At 44.1% G+C, this 17,492-nt stretch overlaps 1 protein-coding gene across 2 annotated transcripts in view; it reads right to left on the reverse strand.

Moving 5' to 3' along the window:
• Positions 1-9,853: 9,853 nt before the first annotated feature.
• The window catches only part of MYO1A (myosin IA), a 239,212-nt gene continuing 231,573 nt past the window's right edge, over positions 9,854-17,492 (reverse strand). For both annotated transcript variants that reach the window (XM_069230771.1, XM_069230772.1), the window contains exon 29: positions 9,854-11,909. In XM_069230771.1, coding sequence (XP_069086872.1) covers positions 11,786-11,909 — 124 coding nt within the window. In that variant the 3' untranslated portion in view covers positions 9,854-11,785. The remainder of the gene's footprint in view (positions 11,910-17,492) is intronic.

The raw sequence follows: 17,492 nt of genomic DNA on the forward strand, positions 1-17,492 counted from the left end.
TGGAAGCAAAGAAAAGAGGGGCACAGACTACAGACTGCAGTAGCTCTCCCAGAATCAAACCTGGGAGCCTCTTCTACAGCTCCTTTAGACAGGAATGAGGACCTACAGCTCCAAGATGGTGAAGCTTCAATTTGCATGAAGGAGAATCAGTACATCATACCTGCACCAATATCGATAGCAGCTGGATGCATTGCAACTTCTGTACACTTTTGCACAGACCAGAACATATAATCAGTTTGTCACATTCGGGCTGAGATTTACAAAGGTTTTGTGTCAAGATTGTGTTACTTTTTTAACGCAGACCCGATGCAAAATCCTTTTTAGGATTTACAAAGCAACGCAAATGGCTGTTTGCTTTCTTTCGTAAAAAAAACGCAATGCATGCCATTGTGCTGCCATGCATTACTTTGCATCAGAGAGGCGTTCCACAGGTGGTGCATGGATGGGCGTTCCAATGTATTCATATGGATTTTTGTAATACTAAGGTAATAGCTTTCCCTTGTTGGTGCTAATGTGCCACGCCAAAGCTAAAAAGGAAATACGCAGACATGATGCCCCCACCAAGCACCCATTACTTCGGCAGCCAACCACAAATTACAATAAACCGCAAGGGGCCTCACAATTCCAAGATCACCCTCTTCATTGATATCTGATTTATAAAGTCATGTGCCAATAATCCAAAGCTCTTGTTTTTGTAGAACGAACATTTGATAACTGAATCGGGTTGTTGGATGCAGCTAGAACTGCCCAGATGGGGTGACGTCTTAATCCAGGGGGCCGAAAATCATTCAAAGACATAATTTGTTTAAAATAATGATCTCCAATATTGTAATTGCTGAAGTTCTGCATGCATTTGGGCTGCTCACTTTGACCCTGCTTGGTCTTATTTGGAGATTACTCTTCTTTAAAAGTAACTTTATTTTAACTGTGCTTATGTTGTTGTTAGCAGTCTGACCTTCACTAACCCTTTTCAGTCAGGCCCTCTCTCATCACAGCACCTCACGCTCTCAGTTCCACTCCGCCTGTTAATTTCACTCCTATTTAAAACTCCTCCAATTGTGTCAAAATAAGGCAAAGAGCACACGGCAGAGAGCAAAATCTTCTGAGCTAAAAATGTTGGAACAACAAGATAAGGTCCACCCTACACCCCAGAACAAACGGCAGCTGGTCATTCTGAGGGGACAACTACGTGCACACAGAACGAATAAGGCTGAGAGGTCTCTTTTGGTGCTCAAACAACGTTATTACGAAGGGGGTAGCAAGGTGGGAACACTACTGGCATGCAGGTTGTGACAGCAGCGCTGTAAGGCACATATAGCTAAACTCCTGAAATCGGATGGATATTGGGTAGTGACAGAAAGGGACAAATGGAACGAGCTCTGCACCTATTGCCAGACCTTTTATGGTAGGAGCACAACATCGCAGGAGCAGATCGACATGTATCTGGGCGCCTGCGACTAGGCCCCACTGGAGCTCATGCATAGGCAGGACTTAGAATCCTCTATCTCGGCAGAAGGAATTTGACAGGCGCTGTGAGTGCTTCCTATAGGCAAGGCACTGGGGCCGGATGGCCTCCCGGTAACCTTCTGCCGGCTGTTTCTTCCTGACATGGAGGCTCATTTTCTTAAGCTATACAGTTCTTTTGCGAAGGACACGGGGCTCACCCCCACGATGGCAGGTGCAGAGATCATGCTCACCCCCAATCCGGATAAGGACCCTACCCAGTGTGCCTCCTACCGCCCCATTGCACTGCTCAGCACCAATGCTAAAATCTACACGAAGATACTAGCAACTAGACTTGAGAAATATATGCCTGGCCTTATAGACCCTGACCAGGTGGGCTTCATTCAGCGCCAGCAGGGAGTGGACATCCGCATGGTGGCACATCTGATTGAGAAGGCCAATCGGCACACAATCCCTGCATTCCTTCTCTCGCTGTATGTGGAGAAGGCATTTGATAGGGTTGACTGGAGGACTCTCCGCTTTGTTTTAGTGAGGGTGTGGTTGGGCCCAGGTATGGTCTCCAGAATTATGGCATCCTACGTGTCCCCAATGGCTACTATTCGAACGGAAAACTCACAGATCCCATCAATATTGGATGTGGCATCCGGCAGGAGTGCCCCCTTTTGCCGCTCTTATTTGCCCTAGCGGTGGAGTCTCTGGCCATTGTGATACACGGCAGCATACAGATTGAAGGGATACCCTTTGGGGGGCAAGAGCATAAAATCAACTTGTTCGCTGATGACCTTCTCTTAACATTAACCCGGCCGAACACTTCGATACAGGTGACGGAAGCCCGCCTAACAGAATTTGTGGTGAGATCCGGATTCAAGGTGAACCTCTCCAAATTGCAGGTCTTGAACATCACCATCACCAAAGTCAGACGCTCGGGAGGTACAAGAACTGGCGCCATTTCGCTGGGCCCCAGGTAAGATAAAATATCTGGGGATCAAGCATGAATTGGTCGATACTTAGGCGGTCACTCCTTAAGGACCTCAGACGGTGGAAACCACTCTACATATCACGGTTGGGACACATAAACGTAGTGAAAATGAATGTGCTCCCATGGGTGCTATACTGTGCTCCCACAGGTGCTATACCTGTTCCAATCTCTCCCTACATCGATCCTCCAAGATGACATACTGAGGCTCCAGCGCGTCCTGCAAGCCTTTATTTGGGGCAGGAGGGCTCCCCGCCTCTCTAACTGTCTCCTAATGCAGCCACAGGATAGGGGTGGTCTGGGTTGCCCAAATCTATTGGGCTATTGTGCAGCAACCCACCTACAATAAGTCTTGGCATGGACGGTGAGGGAGAGCAAGAGCCATCAGTTTCATATGGATAGGGCGGTGGCATGCCACCCCTTGTGGGACCTGGCGTGGCCTCCTCGACATGCTCGTCCTCGCAATGCATATTTAACAACCCCGACTCAGATGGTCCTAAGCATGTAGGATAGGTTAGCGGAATCGAGGGGACTGACCACTTTCCTAACACCTAACATGCCCCTGGCATGGAATCCAAGCGCTCCCCCAGCTCTAGTTCTGCGCACCTTTGGGACCTAGACGGACGCAGAATGTAGAACCCTACACAACGTCTTTCAGGGCAACCATAAAAAGGTTCAAGCAATATCAAATGGACTATCAGCTATCTATGGCGTCGCAATTGCAATATCTTCAGCTTAGACATTGGGACCTACACTCTTCAGTACATCCTGGTATATCCCACCCATACACTTCCTTTGGACAGCACATATAACAGATTCCGGGGACTTAGCTCCAACACCTATAGGGATCTTCAACACCCTACACTTGAGCAAACTTATCACTATCAGCGCCAGTGGGTTGTAGCCCCAACTGATGACATCCCTGCCAAACAATGGGAAAGATTATGGCAGGACGTCGCTAAAACATACCGCTCTCTCTTCCTCAGAGAAACTGCCTATAAGCTCATGTACCAATGGTACTTTACCCCTGCACGACTGGCACTCACATACCCGGGCACCTCGAACTCCTGCTGGAGATGTGGCTTCGAGCAGGTAACTTCTTTCAAATATGGGGGAAGTGCATGCCGATCGCCATCTTTTGGAAGGAAGTCCTAAGCCATATAAAAGATGTAGTGGGGTTCCCTATGCCGGCCACGGTTCATACCGTAATTTTGGGACTACGGCCGCCCAGCTGGCAGCCTTGTCCAACGCAGACTGAGCCCTTGCTAGCACCATGATGCACACAGCCAGGCAACTAATAGCTATAGCATAGAAGCAAACAACATCACCCTCTCCAGCTCATTTGTGTACTCGACTATAGCAAGTCATGGCTATGGAGCGCACCTCGCATGTTCTGTCCCTTATGGATGACAAATTCCAGGCTACATGGCAGTCCTTGATAAGCTATCTTACATGTGCAGAGTACTCTTGCTTTAATCCGCCCTGGCTCAGAGCGCTACAACTCTTCTAGTGACACCACTACTTTCCCATCTGATGTCACAAGGACAGGCATGCCTAGCATGTCACATAGATATCAAATGGGAAATACACCACTTGCCTAAAAGCATGTGATAACACCCCTACGGTACATGTCCCTTTGTAGGAGCAAGCAATTTGGAGGATACTTAACATGATGTGCAATGATTTGCTAGTCAGTACATGAGAATACGTCACCCATGGTTCAACATGTGTATACATTGATTGCTTGACATGAAGCGCTGATTGTCCTCATTGCACAGCTGTGTTTTTTTCTCTACCTGTAAAAACTTAATAAAGAGATTCTACACAAACGAAGGCAAAGAGGTTAAGGGTGTCTTTCCTCGATTAGATGTAGGTAGGGACTTTCCCCCTCCTTCCCTCTAAATCTGTAATCTAAATGCATTCCTTCTACAGAATCACTGATTGACATTCTCTCTTGGTTTCTTGATTTCACCCATGCCAAAGAACCATGCTATCCCTGCTTCTGGGTGGTTCCTAGAGACCCATGTAAGTGTGGTGTCCCTTAATTCAATTAATTGCTTCTCACCCTATCCTAAGTGGACTCAACAGAGCCAGATTCTACACTAACATTCTGCAGGTGGTGTATATTGCCCACGTTATAGGTTGTTCTGCTGCTGCTTCTTGTTGGACCCCTGAGACCTCATAGCTTGGTTGGTAGAATGTCCAGACCCATGGGTTGCTTCTTTGCTTATCACGTGAATTCCTTGTAGCAAGTACCATCGTCAGTTGTATAGTGTTCATTCCCAAAGATTGCTCCATGTCAAATCTGAGTGGACTTCACAGGCTTATGGTATGGCTGATCACACCAGGATTTGACTCTACAGAGGAAGTATTGTGGTTAGCTATATAGTGCCCAGTCCTATGGATTGCTTTCTGTCACAAATGGGGGCCTTTAAGAGACATATGGTATCGCTGGTGACAATGGATGGACTTCTCAGAGCAAGTACTATGACTGTGTGCATAATGTCCATTCCTGCAGATTGAACCCTGCCACACTTAGGTTGACTCTCTGGCATATAATGCAGCTGGTAGTTCAATGTTTTTTTTTCCGCAACTGTGTTACTTTTTGAAAAAAAACATATATGTCCTACAATCTCCAGAACATTATCAATGCTGGCATCTTCATTGTATAGCAAGTATCAAAAAATTCCAACAATAAAATTCAAGGCACCTATTAACCATTTGCCTCGATACCCATCACCCTCATCACACATTTTTACATTAACGTTATAATCTGTATTTGAAACCTATGTCATGCATTTAATCATCATGCACTGAGGGTATCCTTCGCACACACGATTGCCTGTAGCTGGTAGTTTAATGGGTGCCATTATTGCTGCACAATAGACACAACACGGCATATACTATGCATGGTTGTACAATACCAATATCGTTGGCTTGGTCTCTGTCACTCCTAGGTGCACAGCTCATGGCAGCTCAGGGCATATACAGTGGCAGTCTGTATAATTCTCATTGTATGGGTCATTCCCGTTAACTCGTGGGTAAACCCCCTACTCCTTGGGTTTCAAGGTCAAAGTTCTTCAAAAGGTGAGTAAAACCATGTTACATTTCTCAAGCCTCTGAAAGGTCATAGAAATAATTACTGAAATCATCAGTCTTATCTTGATTGAGGCTTTTGCCCATTTCTGTTGGTTGCATTCTGTCCTTTTTTGCTCCACAGTGGATCAATCAGCGCATATAATTTGTTTGGTTGTATAATACATGTTCGTACTGGTTGCTCCTTGTCGCTCCTGGGTGGTCTCCTCGAGCCAGGATCCATGGGTGCATGTATAATGACACCGCTGCCACAGCTGGGTGGCTCTTGATGTTCATAAGAGAGATGATTACATAATGGTTAGTTATGTGTGGACTTCAGAGCATATACCATAGTTAATGCAAGATTGCACCATGAGGGTAGTATCCTTCACTTGTGGGCACTTTCTGTTCCCATATTCAATATGGTGTAAACTGTATGATGCAGACCAATCCAACTGGTAGTTAGTCATGTGCTCCTATGACTGAGGGCCCGGTTTTGGCAGACAGTGCACTTCATCGTAACTGCGTTGGAGTACCCGGTCTGCCAAACCCTCGGTCTGCCCTCATTTAAAGTTGTGCAGACAATAAGTATTCTGTCAACTGAACCCCTTTTGGCTCTATCAATAGAGGGCATTTACACAGTCCACCTTATTTAGCGTGGCTGGTGTAAAGTCTCTTATTTGCTGTCCATAACTGCTACGAAACACCTGGCAGTAAGCGACAAGAAAAAACAATAATGACCCTCACACCTTGGGAGAAAACCTTCTAGGTGCAAGGGCCATTAGTTTTCTTTTTTTTCAGAAAGCACTCCTGCTTTGGGAGTTAGTTTTTGAAAAACAAAAAACCTTTGAAATGTTTGAAGGCTGCCCATCATGGCTGACAGTAACATCTATCAACCTTTTCCTAAATTGACTGTCAGTGTGAAGAGTTGTCTGCAGGGCTGGCAAATACTCTAAATTTGGTGGGCGGAGGTCCCTTGGGATGGTGGAGGTTTTGCCTACGCCTTTTCTGATACTTGTCTGTAGGCACACCTGCATACTTGCTGCCACAGGGTTTGAGCTCCCTCTCCTATACACTAATAACACCAAAATGCCTACCATGAAGCCTCCACTGCTCTCACCCACATTTTCTGCATCCATACAGCATTATCTAATACTGTAGCATTGTCTCTTACTAATTTTCTCTTCAAATTCTCACTTTGGTGCAGTGACAAAACATAAGAGCAACATCTGGTCCTCATGCTCCACATCAGACACTAGCCAAATAGGTCACATAAAAGGCACACACATTTAATCATTTGCACTCCCACATTGTAATATTCTAACTTACCAAGAATGCCCTTTGGCACCTTGTCAGAGTTTGAAGCTCCATATAAAAGCAAATACAATACCATGGTTTCTGAGCCCACACCAGTTAGGCATCAGAGTTTAATGGCATATTTACACAAAGTTGGGTGGAGCACAAAGATTTATCAAGATTTAAGCGGGATGATAAATTAGGTGGGAAAATCCCTAAACACTTGTTTTTAATAAGATTCATGTATTATCAGATTGAAATAAAAGATGTCAATTTTCAAAAGTAGTCTCGTTTGCCCACTCAGCGAAACTCAGATTTTCCTGTTAGAAATCTCCATCCAAAAAGGATTTCGGTTCCATCGACCCTCTAGCATCTTGAGTGCTGAGCAGAGAGGTGTGCTGACTACAAAGCCCTATTCACTCATCTGAGTGGGTAAACATAGACATCTGGACGCCAGGCTTCTCAAAGGAAATAAATAGTGGCAAACAACTGCCTGTTTTTCTTCAGTTACCTTTTACATTTCATAACACAAATCTTATCATTTCTTTGAAATTATAGATAATACATGGAATTAGATGCTCATGTTGTACATTCAATTATTGCAAAACATACTCCAAAGTGTGGAAATCATCTGTTGTAAATATGGAAATCCCTGATCATGTGCCCATTAAAAATAAATGTTTCACAGGGACATAGGCTTGCTGAAAACAAGACTGAAAGATGATGTCTGTAGGAAACCCATGCTTTGGAACAACTCTACAGTGTTTACTTTGAAGGCATCTATGTACTGCGTAAGGTGCTTTGTAGCTTTGTCTAGGACTGACTAAAATTTGGATCCAAAAAATAGAAGATAATGCATTTTGCTGGAAAAGCTTTCCAGCTAGGTCAGTGGAAATTGCATTGGTTCTCACTTACAGTATGGTTTGGGGCAGGTTTGAGCGCAATTGATCAATGTCTGAATTCCCAACTAATAATTCACAAATATACCCTGGCAAAACAGGGTTCCATACTCCTGGCTTTTATGGACTTTTTTGGCATTTGACCAAGTGAATTGTAGCAAGCGTTGGTTCATTAGGTCTTCAATAGGGGTAGATCCCAATATTGTAAATTGATTGCCGATCTTCACTTGAACCTTACAAGTCTCAGATATGGGCTTGGGGAAGAATGCACACAATGTTTTAACTTGCATTGGGGTACATATAGCGTGCATTTTGGCCCCCTTTTAACCAATATATAATCCCATTGGGAAAAGCATTTTTGGAAGGGCAGCACATGCCAGCTTCAGGTCATCACCCTATTCCAGCATTACTTAATGCAGTTTTAATTTCTAGGGTAGCTAATGGCCTCAAATAACTTTTAGGTTTCTTTGTAGCATTTTTCGATCGTTTACATCTAAATACTAACTTTACTAAATTGCATATTATGATTGAGGGCCCAAATCAACCAAATCTCGAGTTTTTATAGCTAGATCGCAGCTTATTAGTAAAGTTCAATGTTTTTCTTATCTGGATATTCTTTTTGATTCTTTGAAAGTCTAAAGGAATGTAGATTCCCTAAGAAGAGTGGAAGCTGATACCTAGCTGAACAAAATGCCTGTAAGGGAAGTTTGTATAAATCCCCTCCGGATCTCTGTGAAATTTATGGAATACTGAGAGTAGAAGAAGAATACCTGTGGTAATTTCTAACAGAGCTTGACATGACTGAGATGACTGAAGAGGGCTCATTTGACCACAGGTAAGGGTTGCAACCCTCACTTCATCAATCAGTTTCAGAATTATTACTAAGAGGGAAAAAAGCATAAGCCACTTAAATCCTATGGGACGAAAGCAACCACATCTGGATCTAGCTTGAAGAAAACTGAAATTGAATTAATAGCTCTGCTATCTTAAGAATGTCCAATTGCTGACATACTACAGTTGCTCGGTGATCTAATGAGCAGCAACCTTGTTCACGGCCAGAAGATACCATGGCTGAAGAATATTCCTTACCAGACAGAAAGATCAAAACAAGGTCACTATGCTTGGTACATTTCTTACGCGTCCTCCTGCTTTGTTTATTAAAGGTCCACTGTTTGTGTTAGCCGTCCCGATGGAGAGAAACAACTTACCCCGTTCTCCACCTTAGATTTTCCAAAAACCTGCCCGCTGTTCACACCTATTCACCTGTTCACACCTATTACCCCAGTGAGAAAAAATGTGCCCTGTACTCTCTGGTATTCCCCCTATCAGGCATAACTTCAAACAGATACTATATTCTGAGCAATTGGTCGACCATGTCCAAAACGTTACTGTTGCAAAGTTGTAGAGATCTTTCTTGACTATTTATTGATCTTTGCCTGACTTGTGCATAAAAGTGACCAAATGGGGTCTATGTCTTGAGTGATGGTAGTGTTTAAGAGAGGAGTTTGATGTGGATAGTCAACAATAGATTTCTCTTGCCTTTTGGCTGTTTTTTTTCAGCTTGACATCAGGATACTGAGTTACATGTGTAATAGCAATCCTTTCCAATTTCCAGGATGAGACTTGTATGCTGGATTAAAAAACGCCCACCTAGGGTTGGATAGAAATTCCTCTAAATTAATGTAATGTAAATATGTCTACATTTTTTGGGAGAGTAGCCAGGAGTTTCCTATTAAAATGACCACACAATGTCCTGAAGTTGATCAAGGACATCTGGTCTAGTGACTAATTTGTTGGCTTTGAGCAGGAGAGCTAAATTCTGATCCCAGAGACACCACTTGACCAAATGTTATATTTAGCGACACATTTTTCTCAGGTTCTACATATCCATATGCTAAAATACGAACCACTTGAAAAATAACTAAATCAGTAGTAATACAGCTTCTGCGTTTACAAATTTTTAGAAAGAATTTTGGCTTACTATTCTGATCAAACTGGTTAATATCCTTCAAATTAATTTTGCAAACATGTATTCCTACTAAATGTATGCTTTTAACTCTCTGTGTTTTTTAAACAGATCGTAAGCAAAGGCAAGATTCACATAGGAATCCAAAACAATTCAGAATGGAAAAGTAAGCATTGATGATATGCATTTTATTTTTTTAATTGTCCTGATGAGCCCACATCCAGTAAAAAATACAAACGTTTTTAGAGCAAAATAGCACACATAGAAGCATATCTTGTTCTAGTTCCGCTTGCACCACCAAACTGGCACTAGAGGCATTGCTGAGCGCTGACACAGTCTCAACCGATGTTACAAACATCATTTATTAGTACAGACTGGAGGTACAGCTGGCATTTTTTGGCAGGATGTAGAAATATTCTTCCCAACCCCATTATGAAATCTTCAGCCATTTGTGTTGACAGGAAGCGGCGCGGAAGGGCTGTCATGCAGCGGTAATCTGGACGCAGGTTTATCACGATTCTCCCCCAACCAGGGGGAGTGGTTAAACAAGACAGACCACTGGAAAGAGGACAAGGATCTATGTGCCCGACACACATCCTTCTAAGCAAAGAAGGGGAATGAATATAAAAGGGCCACGCTCCTGAGCTGGGGCGTGCAGTATTCAATCTTATCATCCTAAACAGAAGGACAAGCCCCTCAAGTATTGTGAAGGAGATACCGAGGGATATCATCCTTAGCAAGGACAGTAGATAAAGAGTGACATCAACGCTTCCTGAGGCAATGGTATTTACCAGGATGGATATTCTGGGCAGTGGAAGGGGATATGTAGTGGACACTGTCCTCAGCAGGGATGGGATACACCAGACACCTTCCTAAGCAGAAGTGGAGGGAATGGCAATGCAGCACTTTTAAGCAGAGTTGGGGCAACTTTCAAAAATATTCTCCTGTGCAGTAATGAGGGTGTAACTGTGAGATCCTCCAGATGAGGGTGGGAGAAACGCCAGGGAAACTGCCCTCAGTTCAGAGGATGTAGTTAAGATATAAGGGACCCTCCTGGTATCGCCGACTTAGGAGATGAGTTACTAACCAGGGACTTTCCCTCCTCAGTAAGGAGATAAACCATTTAGACTTTCCTGAGCGGAAGGAGGGATATACCTGTAAAATATTCGAGAAGAGGTGATGATAAAACAGAGAAGGTATTCATGGGAGGGAGAGGTGGGGTTTAAGGCGTTGAATATTGTGAGCCAGGAATGGGGATACACTAGAGTCAGGTGACTGAATGATATGGTCAGTGATTCAACATGAGTAGAACTGCCGGAGTAAGCAGGAGACTGAAGGAATTGGGCGAGTGGAATATATTATCGAGTCATGCAGTGAAGAGAGGGCGTGATGGACAGTGACAGAAAGATAGCAGTTGGGTCCATGTGTCACAAAACGTGAGCTTGAGAGGGGAAACAAAGATGAGTGACATTTGAGCAAGTGGTCATGACAGAAGAGGGAATCTGAGAATGTGTGATAGACGTGTGTCTGTGAAGAACTCAGAAACATTGTATGACACAGGCCATGAGTGAGCGGAAGAGTGTGATTGTGCATACAGTTGTTAACGAACATGGAGCCTCATTTAAAAAAAGATTTTAATATCGATGTGGATGGAAATACTGATCTCATGTTCAGAACCGTTGGCATGCTAAGCTTCTATTGTGTGCTGGCTGGCATAACCCACAGAGCTAAGCAAAGCTCTGTTTCGAATACAATTTATGATTTATCAAAAAAAGGTGTTCGTTTTTAGGACAGAATCAGGGGGAACATGGAGGGTGGACCAGCAATCACGTCCTGGACCACCGGTCAATACCAGAATTTTTGGGGTGTTCTCAGTTTTGTGTGGAAAGGGAGTGCTAGCTGTCACAGAGCGTGGTATTTAAGGTGCGCGACCTGTCCTGGAACTGGCCTGGGCCAGATGGGGTTGTAGGACATATTATACATCCAAAAGGCCAAGCACCAGCCACAAGCCACATGGCCAAGTTGAAGTTCTGTGGGGCAGGCGTTTAGACGGTGCTTTGAAGGAGGGTTCCACTTTGACACAAGCATCCTGTGATCCTCGCGTGGCGTTCACTGTATGAGGACATCCATCTTGCTGCTACCCTTGCGCTTGCAGACAGGGAGGCTGCCATTTTGCTGGCCCGAGGCTGTGATCTTCACAGCTACCTGGTCTTGCTTGAACTTCACTGCGAACCTGGAGACAGTAGGCCGTGGAGAGAGAGAGAGAAAAAAAACTTGAGGAGGAACAACACACTTCATATTTTAGAGGTTTTGTAGTGGTACTCTGATACTTAAATGTGCATGAAATATTCATGAATGTGATTTGCTCACTTAACTCCACGTCCCCGAAAGTTATTAAAGCAAAACCACTTATGTTTTTGCGGCTCACTCAGCAACACACGTCTCTAAAAGTCTACTCGCACTCTTCTTTCCCTCTGTCTCACTCTCCCCTTCTCTGTATCGCTCTCTGTCTTTTTCTCTCGTAATTTCTTTTTTACTCCTTCTGTTTCTAACTCATTGCGACAGCTCCACGCCTTGCTCTGTGTGCATCGAGCCCTTGCCCAGCCCCTGAGGAGTCTGCAAATGGAACTGGAACAGGGACAAATCTTCCACACAAATTAGCCGGCATGAGTTCTGGCCTTTCTGCAGTGTAGCAGTTTTCCACAGATGTAACGCCTCTCCCCTCATCATCACTCACAGCAGCAGACAATCTCTTCACACCACCACTTCCAGGAACCTTAAAGGACTTTTGATTCATTTGCATAGTGATATGGTGCTGCTGTACCACTGGGCATAAAATGAACAGTGTAGCGCACCTCTGCTTGTGGTGGCCCAGGAAGCCACCTCGTATTGCTGCATCCTAGAACTGATCCTGCCACCTCCTTCACTGCATGGAGCACCCATCCCCCACCTTGTCTTGGAAGCATCCTCTCCCACCGGGACAGTCCTTGTACTTCATCCCCACTCTATTATGACCATCTGAGAAGTCACCTTTTCCCCAGCGTGTGGAAAACACCAGTGTGTTCTGGATCCACTATTGTCCTTTTCTAGACCTAGCGGCGGGGGGAGTGTAGACATAGGCTACTGGGCCCCTATTGTGGTGGCTGAGATCGTTTTGCCACTGGCACCTAGAGTCCTGTCATACTATAGCTCTACAAACTGGGCCATGTACAACCCTATCCACATTTGACTCTCAGGGTATTGAGGGCAAGCAGTCCAAGTTTCTCAGGGAGGTAACATGGGGGCAACAGGTCAGAATTTGGTAATCAACAGACACACTAGCGCCTCTCTCCTTCCCACTATGGTTGAGTTCCTGTCTCTACAATTCCCAATGCTACTTGGAGTTGTCAAGGTTTAGGCACAGATCGAGATAGTTCAAACCAGTTTTACCTGTTAGCAGAGCAACAAGGTTCAATGTCTTTTTCAAGAGTTCGTTAAAAAGTCTTATGTGGATTTGCAGGCTTCCCTGCATGTATCAGTGTCAGTTCCTATATGCAGGCTATGTCCCAATTTTGCCTGCACTTGATTATGATGCAGTTCAGGCTTTATGTCGGGGATGGGACATACCCCCACTCTTAAGCAGCTGGCCCTTTCTTCACTGGACCACAGTTGCAACTTTGTTTGGGTCATCATTCCTGGACAGTACTCACTGGGCATGTTGGCACTGTCACACCAATCTTCTGCAGTGGCAGCCCTCGTGGCTAGCTGCAGACCTGTGGCTGGACGTAGCAGTTGGGGCCTCCTACGTGAGATTCTTTGCTAAAATGTTTCTCTGACAGTTGCAGCATTCAGGCGATCCTGGCTTCCCTTTTGGTCGTGATGCAGTACTTGTTTTCCCTGTCAGCAGCAGGAATACCCGCATCCCAAGTCTACGTTGGGCTGCCGGATAAAAAAGGATTATTCGCTCTGGTGCAGTTGTGATACAGTTCACTAGTAAACTGCAAAGAGTGACTGGGGGAGCCATTTTGCAAAACGGGTCACTGCTAGCTTGCCCTATTTGTTCTTGAGATTTTTCTGTGTGCTCCACACACTGGGAACACACTGGGCCTTTCCTCATGAACATTCTCTCCTCCTACAGGGCTAGGCACACTCCGACTATCTCTCAGCTTACAGGAAGGCAGGCTTCTAGGCTCTCAAGACAGATCTTCAACTCTTCATGCAGAAAGTGTAGACTTCAGGTGATGTATCCTCACCTCTGGGAGACTGCCAGACAGACAGACACCAGCCCTGGTTACACAGAAGCTCTCTGAGTACTCTGTGGAGCACTCCTTTTCTTTGTCAAAAATAATTTGGGACTGGAACAAAGTGGGGAGGTTTGGATTTTATAGACGGGTAACATGGATTCACTATCTAAGGTTTCAGAAGTGGTTTGGGTTGGTTCTCTTTCAAATGTAATTTCTAGGCTGCTTCTGAGAAAATTACTTTGTGCAAGATTATATTTCTCACGACAGACAGTAAAAGGGCTAGCTCCAAGCATGAGTACCTAACTCACAATAAAGTGCTAGTTCTTTGCATCTGGCTGTTATCATTCCTGAAGCAGCAGAGACACAAAAAGCAAGCTCTGCCTAAAAACTTCCTCCTCCTAAACAACAGAACACTCCCATCATTCAGCCCAACCAGCCACCACATGGCAGTGCTCAGGAAGAACTAAACAGCAGTCCTTTGCTTACAATGACTTTTAAACACATTTTCCAGACATGAAATGGGGATCCACTTTCTAAGTTTCAGAACTGATTTGGGCTGTTTTTCTTTCGAATATATTTTGGCTGATCCTTAGACAGCTTTTGTAAAAAGTGATGGCTCTGATAGCAGGTTGGGAAGATCCCAACTTCAAGCAGGAATATCTAAAACAAGAACACAATGATATGTAAGACCTCTGCATCAAGCTGATATCAGCTATTCTGAAGCTGTAATCAGGGACAGAAAAAAGGGCTAATCCTGCCTAGAATCGTCCTAACCTTGACCAACAGAAACTGAAAGGCCACCTCCACCCCATGTACCAAATGGCAGAGCTCAGGAAGAAATAATCAGCAGTCCTTTGTAAACGGGGTCCTCATGGAGTTCTGTTTCCGTCCTCCTCATTGGGGTGTTTGGATCTCCACCCACCAGCCACTGGAATGCAGGCAATACACTCCCATTGTCTGGGGTACATATCCTCATCCTCCATCAGGTGTCATGTCAAACAAGGAGCAATCAACATGGATCCCACTGGCCTAGTGCTCAGACTCACACAACACACAGAGTCCTACCATCATACATGTGCTACACATGCACAGCATAAACCCACTCATCATTCAAATGTGATGTCAGCTTTAGGTTCTGGGTTCCATATAGCAGCAAACGTCACACAAGAGTGGTCAGTAGATCAGGTTCCCACCAACACAGAGAAAAGGTATGAACACACAATAAATTTACAAAACATTGTACTCTGCCACCCTGCTTTAAGTGATGTAAACACAGCAGGTTCAGTAGTCCCAGAGATGTTTTAAGGCATGGGCAAAGTGGGCTCTGGCCCAGGGCCCCAGCCTTTCAAGGGGCCCCTTACACAGCCAGCTGTGTTCTGCAGAGAGTCTTGCCCCGAAGACCTTTAATAATTCTTAAACAGATTGTTTTAAATAGCGTTTTCCTTCAATTTATTTTTAATATCTGAGTGATGTGTGAGAGTCTATTACAGACATTTTGCAGACAAATGTTGTGTTTATGTTTCATGCAACATCCATAAAAAAGTTTTTTTTAAATCAAAACAGGACCCCGCATACGAAAAATGGGAGGTTGTTACAGAGCTTATTTGCAGCAATTTCAGTGACCTGCTGCTGTGTTACAATATTGAAAACACACATCACTATCCCTGACTATTACATGTAACCACTTTTAGAATTTGGATGAGTGCACCTGTGCACTGTCAGTGACCTGGCCAAAGAGGACATGAACGTGCTCAAACGGAATCATAAATTCAAAGCTGTTGCGAACAGGAGCCCCAAAAATAAGTTTGGCCCAAGGCCCCAAAAATCCTTAAGATGCTCCTGAGTAGTCCACTGGATAGTATGAGGGCATGCTTGGTGCACCCATTCAGGTCACAGCATAAGTCCTGTACATTGCAATGTCAGGTACAGGCCTCTGTCTCTGTGCACAAGCTATGTTATCATGATGCGAGGGCCAAAATAAAAGTCAGGATAATAGTTTCACATTCAGTCATTGGAAAGGGTAAATGCCTGTTTCATCACTTCCAGCATTTCCACATATTAAGTGCTGCTTTATAAGTTATAATTCGCCAAACCTGGACATGTCCATGGATACCGCAGCCCTCTGAGCCAATTTCTAACAGTACATGTGCAAAGACAGTAGTGGTAAATTGATGTTTGTCGAAAGCAGAGACTGCTTAAAAATTAAGACACAAGGGCCATCTTCTTTCCTAGCTCTGTAGTTGCAACTCATCAACCCTCTTCTACTTTAAAAACGTACATTTGCTCTGGAACATATTCCTGTGTTTAAAATTAATGACACACAAACCAACAGAATTCAACCAAACCAATTATAGCAAATCCTGGCATGTTTCACCATATCACCATAGGGTGACCATATAACGTATTGTATTTTCTTGTATTATATTACAACATTTATATAGCACTTACTACCCCTATGCGGGAGGGGGGGGGCACTGAGGCACTTGTCTGCATTGGTAGCACCCTACATCATGTAGAGTGTTAGGTTGGAAGTAGGTGGACTTTGTTTTAATCCTATGTGGAAAGAGTTTCCATGTCGCACGATGGTCACTAAAGTGCAATATGTGGTGTAAAGGACACACACTTAGCAGTTTATGATTTTCAGTAACCTGCAGCTTTTCGCAGTTCTGCTCATTCCTTTATGTTATTTCTATGAGCATAGGACCTTTAGCTGCTTACCTCACTGGGTTGCCCATTCTGGGATATTTTGTTTAAAGTTTATAATCCCGAGCAGGCATAGGCTGGAGGGAGATATGGTGGAGAGATCTGCTTGGATGGACTTTGGTAATATCCTTCCGTATCTAATCGTCATTGTGAGCTGTCAAAAAGCAGACACAGTATGTAACTTGTTGAGGTATGCAGTGGTGGGCTAAATTAAAATCCTTTGGTGGCCATCAGCATGTGGAAAATCTTTTATGTAATTCCGTGCCCATTTGATTGGTAATGGGTAGTTTAACGCTGTGAACTGGTACACTAATGGGCGATGGCCAAAACACATAGCAATTTTGCCTTATGTAAGTGTAAGACTGTCATGCAGTATTATGCTGCCTGTTTTAACTACAATCAAGAGCCTGGCCTCTAAGTATTTTGGTATTAGTGTTAGAGAGAAGGCATGCAGAGGATGGAAAGTAAGTAGAGGGTCATTCGAAAGAAAATGACAGGCAATAATTTAAGGTTCTAACGCAAGGCCAGTTGGATTGTTAATACTGAAAAGGAAAACTGTAAAAGTAAACTAAACTGTTTGCATGTGAAACAGTGCTATATTAGGTATTTTTGGTAAGCAGTTGAATCAGGCAAACAATCTATCCCCCCAAAGGCTAACACTAGACCACCGCCTCAGCAAGAACAGCTGATAAGCTCAGTACTGGAAGTATAATGTAATGCCCAGCTGCATAAGTAGAGAAATTTTAGTTTAGGCGACACTCAAAGGCAGCAGTGTCCTCATTACCATAACTAGGTGGGAAAGTATGCAGCGTAAAAAATGCAAACATCAAAAAGGAGATTCTGTAAATGCTGGAGTGGATGTCTTCTGATGTTCACCCTTAAAGTTTGGC

This window comes from Pleurodeles waltl, chromosome 4_2, assembly GCF_031143425.1.
Source record: "Pleurodeles waltl isolate 20211129_DDA chromosome 4_2, aPleWal1.hap1.20221129, whole genome shotgun sequence".
Taxonomy (NCBI): Eukaryota; Metazoa; Chordata; class Amphibia; order Caudata; family Salamandridae; genus Pleurodeles; species Pleurodeles waltl.